This window comes from Ovis aries, chromosome 17 (assembly GCF_016772045.2).
Source record: "Ovis aries strain OAR_USU_Benz2616 breed Rambouillet chromosome 17, ARS-UI_Ramb_v3.0, whole genome shotgun sequence".
Taxonomy (NCBI): Eukaryota; Metazoa; Chordata; class Mammalia; order Artiodactyla; family Bovidae; genus Ovis; species Ovis aries.
The window spans coordinates 5,164,582-5,179,517 of NC_056070.1; the positions used below are offsets into that span (position 1 = coordinate 5,164,582).

The 14,936-nt window shown below is 48.7% G+C and overlaps 1 protein-coding gene across 6 annotated transcripts in view; it reads left to right on the forward strand.

The window, feature by feature from the left end:
* The first annotated feature begins 11,323 nt into the window (after positions 1-11,323).
* Positions 11,324-14,936, forward strand: part of TMEM154 (transmembrane protein 154) — a 52,124-nt gene continuing 48,511 nt past the window's right edge. For 5 of the 6 annotated variants that reach the window (XR_006056568.1, XR_006056569.1, XR_006056570.1 and 2 more), the window contains exon 1: positions 11,324-11,462. Coding sequence is in view for 3 of the 6 variants with exons in the window: in XM_012097354.4 (XP_011952744.3) it covers positions 11,375-11,462 (88 nt within the window). In the remaining 3 variants the exon portion in view is untranslated. 6 annotated transcript variants of the gene reach the window in all.

Sequence of the window (14,936 nt, forward strand, 5' to 3'; positions counted from 1 at the left end):
TTGGTTCCAGGAGGACTTGGGATTGTCCCTCCGGTTCCACGAGAGTCAGATGAGCATGGAGCTGGAGCCCAGAGCCTGGGTTCCAAGCCGAGGGACCTTGGGCTGGTCCCAGACTTCGGGTCCCGGACTTCTGCTTCCTCAGCTGACTCTGAGGAATAAGGATGCCTGCCCTGCTTTCCTCAGAGTTTGGGATGAAGAATACATGGATGTGAAAACAGGCATTCACATCTCAGTAACTCTCAGCTCTCACATTAGTTTAGCATAGGGGTTTTCAGCCTCAGGGCTACTGACATCTCGGATGGCTGGACGATTCTATGCGGGTGGGGCACTGGCCTGCGTGGATGTGTGCTCACTAGATGCCATCAGCGCCACCCAAAGTGGACACTGCCAAACGTCCCTGGGGAGAGCACTGGGTATAGGGCGAGCTTTCAGAGCTGGGTTCTGGTCTCCCTTCCATCTTTCTCCCCACCCTGCCTCCTCAGCCCTGTCTGCAGGATTTTGTGGTCATCAAATGAACAGAGCTTTTTAAAAAATTCCATGTCCAATGCCTTCCCCACTCTCAGCCAACCTGTTATAAAGATGTTTTTGCACTTACCCACGTGCAGACTTAGTAGCTTCTCTGGATTCTGTCCACAGAATCTCCCAGAAGAGGACATCATTTCCTGGGTGCTAAACTCAAAAAAACACTTCCTCTTTTCTAGCTCATCCTTCTTTATTTACTAAACAATTCTACTTTTGACACACAATCTCCCTTAAAAATACACATTTTTTTCAACCTACCTGCAGACCTATTGAGGGTCTCTTTTTTTCCCTCACACATCTTTTTTGTTCTGTTTTTTAGTATTAAGAAGGTAACACATGTATTACATTTTTTCCCAATAGTACCAAGATGTATTAAAGGAGATCTGTCCCCTTGGCTTCCTCTCTTCCTCCTTGCCCCTCCTGCCCAGCTTTCACCATCTCTCTCTAGAAAGTTGAAAAGCTGAAAGTGTTAGTCACGCAATTGTGTCCAACTCTGCGACTCTGTAAACTGTAGCCCACTAGGCTCCTCTGTCCATGGGATTCTCCAGGCAAGAACACTGGAGTGGGTTGCCATTTCCTTCTTCAGGGGATCTTCCCGACCCAGGGATTGAACCTGGATCTCCCGCATTGCAGGCAGACTCTTTGCCGTCTGAGCCATCAGGGAAGCCTCTTCTCCCTCCAGAGATAACTGTTAATTCCTGGTGGATCTTATCTTCCAGTGGTCTATCCAGAAGCATATTACTTTCCTGTTTTTTCAACATGCTAATGTTTGTAGATGAAGATGATGAGATTTCTCTTATTCTGTCCCTAGCCAGACTAATTCTCCATCGCTGAAGATGGTCAAAGAGGAGGTTTCATTAGTGCTCTCCAGGTGTTGAAAACAGATTTCCCTCCTGCAAAAGCCCCATGGGAGCAGCCACTGAGATCTGGAAACACTGGTGGCCCAACATGGCCAGGAGAACCCCTGCAGGTATTCACACCCTAACCTACTTGTTAAGACCTCCATTCCGTTCTGTTTCATTCTTTTTTTTTTTTTTTTTTCCGAAGAAGCAACACGTTTTGCAAAGGACCCTGATGAGAGAGTACGGACAGGTTTATGCAACAGCAAAAAGTAGCTATACCAGAGGAGGAGAATTAGGCATGGTGTGACTGACGCTCACTCCAGGGACCGTGCTGCTTTGAAAAGGCTCACAGATTAAACTCTTGGCTGGGAGACAGTAAGAATTATTTTGTTTCTGGTTCAGTAACTGGTGCCCATTTACAAATACAGGTGTCACTGTGCAAAGGAAAGATTTTTTAAAATACCATTTGAATAAGGGCCATTTTTAGACTCTTTGTCTTGATTCCTTTGTTCGTTCAGCACGTATCATCGGTTTTGGGCTGTCTTGGGGGGGGGCAGAGTTTGGAGGAGGAGGAAGTCATCAAGTTGACTGAGACATGGATACTGCTCTCTTTCAGGGAAGAAAGAGATTGTCTACATTATAAAGGGCAAATATAATGTGGTAAAGGTCATGAGGGCGGCTAGTACGCTGCAGACGCTACCAATATACTTGTTTTCCAATGAACACTGCCGTGAACAGTGTTTCTGGCACACCTAGAAGTCCAGGGACTGAGAAATCCAGAAAGGCCACGGGCGACAGCACAGCACAGCTCAGCCATGGACATCTGCCGGCTGTGGATCGAACACGGGTCCCGCAGGTGGGGGTAGGAAGAGGACAGTGGCGAGTTGGGTGTGGACACCTTACTGTCTACAGGGTGATGTGGCAGTCACATTTCTCCGTGCTTTCACGGTTTTGCCAGAAGCAGCTCTGATTTTCTTCTCTGACTTTTTCTGCTCAGGTCTGCCAGTTGTGAATGAAGGATCTTAAGAGCTGTGTTATTAGCCAGCTACTGCCTCACTGATGCTGTGTGAAAGGCGGCTCTGAACCTCTCTGCAGCTTACGATCTTAAACATTATGTCCACGCTCGCGGTTCTGTCAGTCAGCCGAGATCAGGCTGATCCGGGCTGGGCCGGGCAGGATCCCAGGTTGCTGGTCTTGTTGAGGTCTGCTTCACATCACGGGGCTTATGATTGCAGATCACAGAAATGCAAGATTCCAGGAACACACACGAGACGGCGAGCCGTGCCGTATGATGGCGCTCGGAGAATTCAGCCCACACTGTCGCTACATGGCCTGGCTCAAGATCAGTAAGGCAGGGAAGTAAACAGTGCCTACGTGAGTGAGAGAGACTGCCAAGTCACAGGGCAAGGAGGAAATTCATGTCATTCAGAGACAGCGTCAAGAACTGGGAACAGTTATCGAATCAGCTATAAGGAGCTGCCGTTTTCCTCAAAGACAAAAACCTCACAGAGAGACCTAGAAGGAAGTAGCTTCTTTCCATGGAGTGGAGTTGATGCTAGCCTGTGGGTGCTGAAACCCCAGTGTCACTGCCCCTGTGTGGTTGGAGCTGAAATGGCCTTCACTGTAGAGACTTGATGACTTCGGTCCCTGGCTTCAGATAAATTTTGGGCCTGCTGCTTCACAGCCAGTGAAGGAAACGTGCCATCTTTCTTTGCGGTATTCTTGCCTGTTTATTTCCTTCCTCCTGCCCCAGCCCCACAGTTGTCACGCTGCTCCAACCCGCTCGCTAATAGCTGCTCCTGCTCGGCTATCTGGCAGCCCTGGAGGTCCTCTGCCCTCTCCTTTCATCTGGCCCAGGGCTGTGATGCTGCTGGCAATACCTGCTACGACTCTGGAGCTCAGTGATGAATGACAGGCTTGCAGATGGGCTGGGTGGTTTGTTGCAGGGCCTGTCCTTAGACAGGCCTTTAGAAAGGCCTTTTTCTCCACTGAGAACTTTTAAATGTGCCCACCCCCAAAAGAATCTCACAGACACATAGGATACAAGTGCCGGGGCGATAGCGACTGTCTAGTCAGCCCCACTGTTTCACAGATAAAGCCAAAGAGGCCAGAGAATCGAGCTCCTGACAGAAGGAAGCTTCTCAGTCTGGTGTGCCCCTGGCGTCTCACCATGCCCATCCTTCCCCATTTCATGCACATTGTGGCGGGTGCTAGATGAATCCCAAGAATAGGCGGACTGGGGAGCTCTGCACTCCATTTATACTCCTGTCTAAAGACCCCATGACTAGCAAATGAGGCTACTATCTGTGCTAGGAAAAGGAGGACTCAGCTAAAATGCAGAGATAAAGAGTTAATTCTTCAATTTTGATCTTCTAAAGGCCCGAGGAAGGAGACAGTCCTCCCTACCAACTCTGGCATTCACAAGGCAATATCAGAGAAAACTGCAGGATGGAGGGAGGGACCCTGAAACAACCGAGAAGTGAAAGCTTTAGTCGCTTAGTCATGTCTGACTCTTCGCAACCAAATGAATTGTAGCCTTCCAGGCTCCTCTGTCCAAGGAATTCTCCAAGCACGAATAATGGAGTGGGTAGCCATTCTCTTCTCCAGGGGATCTTCCTGACCACAGGGGTAGAATCTGGGTCTCCTGCATTGTAGGCAGATTCTTTATCGTCTGAGCCACAAGGAAAGCAACTGAAGTTAATCCTGAATAACTGAGAAATCACTGAACTGCTGACAGGTTGTATTTGTGACTGTATTCAGTTTACCACGACCAGGACGGAAAGTCAAAATTGATGCTGCAATAGAAAAATAGAGCAAATTACCCTCTTTCCATACCTGAGTTTGTACCTACAGTCTGTTGGCAGGATAGTGGCATGAATGGCCGGTACTACAAGTGCAAGGAGGTGTGAACTGCCAGCTACTGTCTGGGAAAAGATCCGGAAGGGTTTAAACATGGAACAATTTTGTTTTGCTTTTACGCACTTAGAATTGTTGCACAATAAATATATAATGTTTTTACTATAATTTAAAAATGTACTATTTCAATTTAAAAATAATTGCCTCCCAGCCTCCCCTATTATACTCTCCCACTGGATTCAAATGCCCTCAGTTTTTGCTTATTTTTGGCATGGCCCACACACCTTGGAACTGGAGTTTTTCCTCCTGGTATCTTTCTTTACTCTATTATAACTTGCCTTTGTGCTTTTGCATTTGATAGTTTCTTGGGTGTTGAGGACTTAGTTGGCCAGCACATCATCAACTGCAAATCTGGAAAGTCAAATTAAACAGGAAAACAAATAAAAGAACAAACATTAAAGTCACTCATCTGTGTTTATCATTCTAAAGTGCAGTCTAATACAGATACTCTGAATTTGTTAATAATCTATGTCCTTCAAAAATACTTGAAGGGACTTAGAAAAAAAGCTATCAGTATATGATCTGATCAAAGCTGAAACAACAGTGGGAAGAAGTTTAATTTCTTTTAACAGGCATGGGTGGCTGCAGATGAGTGAGATCAGGGCGGTCGGTGGGGAGACCAACCAGCGAGATCTTCTTAGTAGGTTCTGATGGGTATTGTGGGATGGGGCGGGGGGAGGGCTCTTGGCCAGTGTGGGGGCGGGGGAGGCTTCTGAGAAGGCTGTCTGGTGGAGATGCTTCCTAGACTAAGTCCTGGAGGATGAGTCAGGGTTAGCCAGGGAAAGGAATGTTCCTGGAAGTGGTGAGGAAACCTGGGCTAATGGAAGTTCCACTCCCAAGCTTTACTTCTAGTTCCAGGCTTTTGGGCCAATAAAGTGAAACCAGAAAATAACTCATGCTGTTTATTTCTTACTGTGTGAGAAAGGGGACATAACTTTCTAGGAACAAAAATGAAACTCTATAATAGTGATTCTCTAGTTTTATCATGAATGAAAATACCCCCAAATATCATTAAAATTGCAGAGTTCTGGACCTCAGCTCAGATTCAGTCATGCTGGGATGGGGTCCAAGGCTACATATTTTAGCAAATTCCCCAAATGATTCTGGGGTATGTACCCTTTACCCCCAGTCCACCTAAGAAAATACTGCTGTAAAAGGAATTTTTTATTCACCGACCCATTCATTCATTTGTTCATTCAAAAACAAAACTATGAAGTACCGTCCTAAATGCAGGGGGTAGACCACAGAACAAGGCAGGGAAGCTCCCTGCCCTCGGGGGGCTGTGGGCCACGGGGAGGAGGACTCCTGCCTCTCTGGGCCAGCAGCCTCTTCTTCCTCAGGTGCTCCCCACAGGACTCTCTGGACTAGAGGCCACAGGTCACTGCAGCTCCTATCTGCAGTCCCTCTCACTTTCAGTTTTGGTGACCAGACATCTGCTTAGGCCCTGGAGACTCTGTCGTGGAGGAGGTCCAGGCTGAGGCCGAGGGTGGAAGCTGCTAAAATTCCCCCACCCCGCAACAGCTCCTCCGAGCAACCAGCTGAAGGGTGAGTGACCAGGACCAGCAGCCAAGATGCAGGGGCAGAGCCACCAAGGGTTCTGAAAACAAGTCAGTAGGGACCTGGCTGGCAGAACTCCCAGCTTCAATGGCACTGTGCTACAGACCGAATACTCGTGTCCCCCTCAAATTCAGATTTGAAGCTCTAACCTCCAATATCTGTATTTTTGTCTCGGGCGGTGGCGGGGGGATAAAGGCGATTAGGGTTAGGTAGGGCCATGAGGGTGGAGCCTTCCTAACAAGATCAGGGTCCTGTAAGAAGAGATGCCAGAGGGCTTGCTTGTCTCAGTGCCATATGAGAACACAGCAAGAAGGTGGGCATCTACAAACCAGGAAGAGGGTCTTCACCAGGACCCCACAGGCAGGCACCCCGATCTCAGCATTCCAGCCTCTGAAAGCTCAGAAAATAGGTGTCTGTCGGTGGTATTTTGCATGGCAGCTGGTGCTGACTAAGACACAGAAGAACTGCTGTCAGCCACTCTCCTGGCTGGGATTCCCAGCACGACCTGGGGTCCCACCCCAGCTCCAGCCCTAGTCCCTGCCCATTCATCTCTCTGGGTGCTTCTTTAGAACCTCCAACCTTAACCTGCACCACCCGCTCAGTGGGCTTCAGAGTGATCTACAGGCGCCCCCTGATGTGACTGTTACATTGTGTGAGGGCCTGCCTCCTTTTAAAGCAGAGTGCACACCCTTAACTACCACCAGCTAGCACTGAGAGAAAGAGGGGTGCCCCAGAAAGTGTGTGCAAGCATGTCAGTGAGTGTGTGTGTGTGTGAGCATGCGTGTGCATTTATGTGAGTGTGTCTGTGAGTGGGTGCTGAGAGTGTACAGACCATGGCTAGGGTATATACCTCTCTCTCTCTCTCTCTCTCTCTATATATATATATATATATATATATTTTTTTTTTTTTTTTTACATGAAACCAGCACTCAGACCCTACCTGTGGCAGCAATCCAAGAAGCTGAGCACTAATCCCTGTAACACTGGCTCTAATTTTTCCTCTGCTTCTGATCTAGGAGAAGCCAGATATGCATCTCCGAGCGATTGCTGGAAGCCGCCGGTTGAACTGGCTTCCGGCGCCCCTCAGGTTGCTGGAGCCTTTACTTTTTCCACCACAGAGCTTTCCCCACTCCTCCGCTAGACTCTGAGTCTCTGCCTACTGCAGGAGATGGGGGCTGACTCCCTGGCTGTTGCAAGCGCTCCATAAATGGCCTGTGCTTGTTCTCTGGTTGGCCTTCCTGTACTTTCCACAGTGCATGCGTGTGTTAAGCATGTGTATGGGGTGTGTCTGTGTGTTGGAGACACTGGGGGATGGAGGGGAAAGTAGGGGTGGGGAGCCCTGCAGGCCCTGCAAGATGATCCCTTCTGGGATGTTCTTGAAAGGGGATGATCCTTTTCTGGCTGGAGGGGTGGGGCAAGAGGGAGGGGAGGAGGAATTGGATGAGAGTCACCTCATAGTACAGAGAGTTGATTGTGAAAGCCAGACTCTTGTGCAAAGTCATAAAGAGTGGCTCCAACCAGTAATGAGCTTCTCTTCCCGCCCTCCTGAGTGTAAGGAGGCACAGGGCATCTTCCAGGCACACTGCCTCCTATCTCTCCTCCCTCCCCTGCCCTGAAGGCTGACAGCAGGCATGCTGACCCCACCCCTGCCTGCAGGCCTTGCTGGAGGCTCCCCGCTGCCTCACACCTACCTGTGACTGGGACCCTGACTTCCTGCCAGGAGCGTGTCAGGATTTAATCTGAGGCCAGGTGGCCACTGCCAAAATGAATAGTTGGTAAAATTAGAACAAACAGAAGTAAATAGCCCTTTACCTCGCACACAGTCACCCTGGGATTTAACTGCAGTGAAGAGATCGCTGAGGTGCTGCAATTTTCTGATCAATGATGGTAATTTTCTCCCCCTTAAGATCAGCTTAATCACTCTGAGGGTCTTACAGAGCACAGGGGTCAAAAGAAAATTAGAGTGGTGCAGGGCTTCTCTGTAGCTTATTTTGCACATCGTTCTGAGTGGTGCAGTGCTGTCTGCTCAGAAGCAACACGGGGGACCCTCGGAGAAACTGTGAGACACTCACAGGCGGTGTACGTGCTGCGGAACAGCTAGAGTCTGCGCTCTAGCTGCAGACAGACACCTGCCTCTGCAGACCTTCCTGCCAGACGAATCTTAAATCAAAGAAACCAAGGCTTACACCTTGCCAACCACATGCCCCAAGCCTGAGATCCAAGAAGGCTTCAACAGAGTGTAAATGGGAAAATGAAGAGCACGCTCAGGCCCTGGGCCTTTTCTCTGGCACATCTGCGGTGCAGCAGGGGAAACGCCTGCTCACACAGGAATGATTGCCCTCGGACTCGGTGCTAGAGGAGCTCAGAGCCAGCAACCAAGATTTTGATTAACAGGTCCTTGCCTGTTGTTTCCGGAGAAGGCAATGGCACCCCACTCCAGTACTCTTGCCTGGAGAATCCCATGGACAGAGGGCCTGGTTGGCTGTCGTCTATGGGGTCGCACAGAGTCAGACATGACTAAAGTGACTTAGCAGCTGCAGCAGCAGCAGCCCTGTTATTTCCAAGTCGATCATCCAGTTTTGAACTCTTTTCTTCTGCTGTTTGTTCTAAATTGTTACCTAAAGCATGAAAGCATATTTTATCAGGCCTTGACTTAACTGCCGGTTAAAAATATTACAATGCATAGTGTCAATCCATTAACACACTGATTATTACATGAATCATCAACCTGTTTCTGTGGATAAGAACTGAGATAAACCGTGACCACGGACAGGGAAGAGCAGCAATGCACTAAGCGAAAAATGGCGACGTCCGGGGCTGAGGACGCCAGTCACCTTGTGCGCTCACACCGGCCGGGCCACTGCAGGTGGTTCGGACCGGAAGCTGGTGACTCGCGGTTAGCTGCAGGTGGTTCGGACCGGAAGCTGGTGACTCGCGGTTAGCTGCAGGTGGTTCGGACCGGAAGCTGGTGACTCGCGGTTAGCTGCAGGTGGTTCAGACCGGAAGCTGGCGACTCACAGTAAGCTGCAGGCAAAGGTTTAGAGATGAGATGGGTGTCTGAAGCCTCGCTCTGTCTGCCTGTCTCTCTTGTACCACAGCGAACATGATGATGAAATTCCATTCTTTTTCTGTTGCTGTTCTATGAACTTTATTTCTCAAAAACAGTCTTATGGTATTTGTGGAATAAAATACCCAATATTTATGTGGAATTCCATTCTGCAGTGCTTAGACCCTAGACGTAAACCAAAGAAAGGACTTCAATAGAACACAAAACTCCTAGCCTACTCTACCGGCTCTCAACACTGGTATAAACTGTGGTGTCCTCCCTGCGTGTTTTCATTCGGGCAGGCTTCCCACACCCCCTTCTAGTCCAACTCACTCTACTTTGTTTTGTTAGGTAGTCAGAATAGGAGAAAGGAGTCCAAAGTGGCAATGGCTAAAAGCCAAAGGAGGGAAAAGCCCGTGAAAAGGGAACAAAGGAAAACCCACCTCACACCTGAAGAGTGGGACCCCCAGGTGAAAACCCACGCCCCCTCCTGGCTAGCCCTACTTAGCATGGGGCAGGCTCAGGGAGTGGGAGGCAAGCATATAAAAAGAGGGAGCCAAAATGGGTTGAGGGTCTCCTTTGGGGTCAGCTGACCCTCACACCTCAAGGTGTATTATCTGCTGCTTGCCGAATAAAACTCAGCTTGTAACACTAATCCACCATTTCCAATCTTTGCTGTGGCAAGACAGAATCAAGGAAATGACACACTCTCCCAACCGTTTGTTGTTAACAACATCTGAGAAAATTGTCATTCAAGTATGAAGAAAGGTAAAATACAGATTTTTCCCCTCCTGAGAGCATATTCTACTTCGGAAATGGGCCCTTTAAAAGATTGTTGACTATCAATCCAGCAATCAAGCTGCTTGGTATTTTCCCAAAGGAGTTGAAAATAGATGTCCATGCAAAGAGCTGCACATGGATGTTTCTAGCAGCCTTATGCCCAACTGCCAAAACTTGGAAGCAACCTCGATGTCCTTTGGTAGTGTGTGTGTGCGTGCTAATTCACTTCAGTCATGCCTGACTGTGTGACCGTGTGGACTGTAGCCTGCCAGCCTCCTCTGTCCATGGGGTTCTCCAGGCAAGAATACTGGGGTGGGCTGCCACGCCCTCCTCCAGGTCCTTCTAGTAGATGACGATAAATAAAGTGCAGTACATGCACCCAACGGGATATTATTCAGCACTAAAAGGAAGTGAGTTATCAAGTCATGAAGAGACATGGAGGAAGCTTAAATGTGTATTACTAAATGAAAGAAGCCAGTCTGCAAAGGCTATATCCTTTGTGAGTCCAACTATCTGCCATTTTGGAAAAGGCAAAACTATGCCAACAATAAAAAGATCAGTAGTTATCAGGGGTGGGAGGGATGGACGAATGGAGCACAGAGGATTTTTAGGACAGAGAAACTACCCAATATGATACTATAATGATAATGCATGGCATTATTATATATTTGTCCAAACCAATAGAATATATGGCACCTAGAGTGAGCCCTAAAGTAAACAGTGGGGCTTGGTGTGGTTGTGATGTGTCAATGTAAATTTATCAGTTGAAACAAATGTACCACTCTGCAGGGGTATTGATAGTGGAGTGGGTGCTGCAGGTGTGGGGACTTGGGGTTTAGGGATAATCTCTGCCCTTCCTCTTAACTTTGCTGTGGACTTAAAACTGCTCTAAGAAACAGTCTTTATAAACAAACGACCAAACATGAAAAGATGATTTCTCTCTGGAGAAGCAGAGCACACCCTTCAGGCACCGGTAGAGCCTGGGTATACTGTACCTTATCCTTCTAATGAGCTGTGGGGGTGGGGCACGCAGGACCCAGGACCCAGGGAGAAGGGTGTGCCTGACCAAAGAGAAGGGTCGGCCTGTTCCTGGCTGGGCACAGTTCCTGATGGCACAGGTGTCCCTGCCGAATGGGGTCCAATGTGGTAGCCACTAGCCACAAAGAGTTACTTAAATTTACATTCATGAAAACAAAAACTGACTATTCAATGCTCACCAGCCCTATTTCGAGTGCTTAGCAAACTATGTAGCTAATGGCTACTGTACTGGACCACATGGATTCAGAACATTTCCATCATCTCAGAAAGTTCTACTGGAGTGCGCTGCTCTAGACTCTAGGCAGAACGGCACGCTGACCTGGGGATGGAGGAAAATCACAAACCCAGAAGGCGTGTGGTCCACGCCCCCCAGCCCCAGATCCTGAGTGACATCTGCGCGCAGGACACTGCTCCTACTGGGGCGATATCAAAAGGCGGGGGCCCACGCGGGCCGGGGTGGGGAAGGCCTTGCGAGGCGTGCTAACTGAATCAGTGCTTGAAGAGCAACCTCTCTTTTGCAACTCTTGCTGGTCTGACAGGCTCCTACAGAATTACATCACTTCCTAAAAAACAGGCGAACACCTCTCCTTCAAGTTAGCACCGACCCAAACAAGCAGGAAACAGGAAATGTTCGCGTTTCAGCGGGACTGACACCGCGCGCAGCAGCATCGCGATGCCGGGGCGCGCGCCCCCCGAGGCTCCGCGCGCCGCCCTTTTCCTCGCCGCGGTCCTCGCGTCCCTTCCCACCCGCCCGGCGCAGGGTAAGCACCCCTCGGCTTTCCACTCCCGGCGAGGAGGATGAGGAAGGCTTGTCTGGTACCCGAGGCTACAGATCTCTGCCGGGGAGCGTAACACTTAGAAAAAACTAAGCCTTACTGTGAAAAAAGTGGAGGAAAGTCTAGCTGTCTTTTTGTGAGGGGGAGGAGGGAGGAGGGACTTGGCTTCGTTCGCTGCCGGCTGATCCAGCTGCGGTTCGCTCCTGGAATTTAAGCTCCCCGCAGTCTTTGTTTTCCAAGATGTAATTTACCGGTCCCAGTCATTTACCGGCTTTAATGGGCATATTAAGAAAATGATCAACTCTTTGGCAGTTCCTGGAAAAGATCGTTTCAATCAGCCGAAACAGAGAAATCATGGATTAACTTTTAGTAATGTGGGCCGAGAAGTCTGCTGGTTCCAAAAAGTCCTGGAAAAACTGGGCTATGGAAATTTAGGGCTGGAAAGTAGACTAAAGAAACACCATGAGTTTTTTAAAAAAAAAAAAAAAAGAAAGAAAAGTAAGCAGGAAATTGTCTGAGGAATCCCCAGGCATCCATTCCAACTTGTAAGGTCTTTCATCAGCTTTCCTTTGATCTTGTTACCTTGGGAGAGATTTTCTTTGCGTTGATTGTGACTAATGAAGCTTTGTTTTTAAAAAGTTATGTGATTGTAGTGAATCAAAGGTATCAGAAAAGACAAAGTATTAAATCTCCTAGTGTTGAGCTAAGAGCAGCAATTGACAGTTGCTACAACCAGCACAGTCACTCCGGTTGCTTCGTACCCTTGGGTAGATTCGCTCTTGGGTAAACAAACTAGCTGCAGGTGGTTCCTGTCGGTGGACACCTCCTGCTGCTAGCGGAGAACAGTATTGGGCCCACAAGGAAGGTTCTCAAGCTGAGGTTCTTTAAATAGGATGTGGGGAGGGGCATCAGACACTACTAACAGACAAGTAACCTCCTGGAGATTAGAAGTCAGCACACAGCCACCCCGCCCGGCCAGTCTCGCTTTCCCTGGGTGTTCCCAGCATGGCCCCTAGCGTTCTAGGTGGAGACTGGAAAGGCCAGCCATTCCAACTGGAGGGAGATTTGGTTGAAATTGAGGTTTATGTTCAAAATGAGTTTGGGCGACACTGAGTTTTTAATGCATAAAGTTTTGGAGCAGGGGTGCTGTGCGCTTAGTCGCTCAGTCGTGTCCGACTCTTTGTGACCCCATGGACTTGGCCCATCAGGCTCCTCTGTTCATGAGGATTCTCCAGGCAAGAATACTGTAGTGGGTTGCCATGCCCTCCTCTGGGGGATCTTCCCAACCCAGGGATCAAACCCAGGTCTCTCACATCGCAGGGGAATTCTTTACTGTCTGAGCCACTCCCTTCCCCATTTGGAGCAGGAAGGGAGCTTACAGATGATGCTCAAACTGTACTGAGTGTTTAGCTGTGCTGGAGGTGCAGCTGTACTGGGGGTACAGATGAAGGGACTGAGAGGAGAAAAGTAAGACCCACTGCCACTCAGCTTTCCTGACTTGGACTCCAGGGTCTTTCCTCTGCAGCCAGGGAATCCACCATGCTCCCTGCTGAAACTTCTGGATCACATTCCTTTCCCTGACAGGCATCCCTCAGCACCCATGGGAGCAGGGCCCAGCTATCCTTCTTCCCCGCTTTTAACTCTCACTGCTACCACACTTGCCTCAAACAGGCTCCTGAGAGTGATATTTAACCTTAGCTGAGTAGTTTTCTTGAGCAGCTGAAAATGATGGAATCAAAGTGTTTGCAATTCAGGAGCTGTCTCTGGGGTCTGTATGTAATCAGTGACCCTTCCCTTCACAGAGGTGGCTCCTCATTCGTGGCCCCTGGCCTCTCCCTGCAATCTCCTTTCCACAGCATCTCCTTGAATCTCTCCTGCTCCCCCGCCGCAGCCCCTCAGTCACACGAAATGGAGCGTGTGTTCCAGGCCTCTGTGGCTTTGGCTACAAGTGATGACAGGTTCCTTTTTTTTTTTTTCCCTACAAGTGGATGCCTATGTAACCTTAAAAGGCTCAGACTGAATGTTACCTCCTTATTGGTGTCTGTCTCACTGCCCCTTCTGTGGCACCTTGCCTATTGTGCCCCCATAGACCTGCTGTTGCTGCTGCTGCTAACCACTTAGAATCATACCCAGGCCTCCCTCCAGGCTGTGAGCACCTCCAGGGAAAAGAAGATTTCCTTCTGTTCATCTTTGATTTCCTCAAACCTTGTAAAGGGTCAGCATAAATTAGGAATTCGGTGGTTGTTGAGAAATACTGAAATCATCCTATAGTGGGTGTGAGACTGATCACTAAAACTGATGAGCTCCTGAAGGCAGGTAACGTTAGGATGTCAGGAGAAGGACAAGGTGAAAAGCTGCATTTGAGGGGAGCACAGGGCTTGTCTGGGTCAGCCCACCCTCACTGGGCTCTGTCTCCATTTTCAGTGCCTCAAAATGCAAAAATGCCCACTTGCAAGCAGCTGGATAATCAGAGCTTATTACTTTGAGATTAGCCAAGGGAAAGGCTGTTCTTAATTAAGGACTGAATGAATATACGTTGTAAAATTGAGTAAGATATACATCCTTTTGAGGGGCTCCCCTATGGCTCAGCAGTAAAGACTCTGCCTGCCAGTACAGGAGACATGGGTTCAATTCCTGGGTCGGGAGGATCCCCTGGAGAAGGAAATGGCAACCCTCTCCAGTATTCTTGCCTGGAGGATTCCATGGACAGAGGAGCCTGGTGGCTACAGTCCATGGGGTTGCAAAGAATCAGGCACAACTTAGCTACTAAACAACAACAACATATCCTTTTGGGCTAATGGTGTCTAAGTGTCACGTTGCGTGCATGCTAAGTCGCTTCAGTTTTGTCCAGGTGATCTTCCCGACCCAAGGAGCAAACCCGTGTCTCGTGCTTCCTGCATTGCAGAAAGGTTCTTTACCACTAGCACCACCTGGGAAGCCACGTGTCATAGCTGTATCTAAATAGTTCCTTGAATTCTTCAAAAAAAATCACAGAGGTGTTTGGTAGAAGAATGCAGTCTACCAAACAGCCTGATTCCCCTTCGCAAGCATAATCCAGGTTTATCTCAAATCAAACGGGCGACATTATCTAATACCTGCAGTTACCTGAGACCAGCATCGTTACTGCTGAGTCAGCATCTTTTAATCTTTTGTTTTACGTAGATATAGAGCCTGGTATAGAATGGATTACTATCTCAAGTGAAGTCATCCACTTAGAAGTCACCAGGGGAGAAATGAGAAAATAGCTTTTCTGGGATTTTGACCAAACAGATGAGAACAGTTAAAGTATAGCTCTGGGCCAGTGTCGGATGCTAAGAAAGTTCAGAATGAAGGCAGCGTTCTGCCTGTGGGAGGAAGGGCCACCTTGTTCCTTATCCTGTGTCCTGCCAGTGTCAGCTTAACACTATCAGAAAGTTCAGAGCAACTTCCCAGATACCAAAAGCATGGGATTTATTAGCT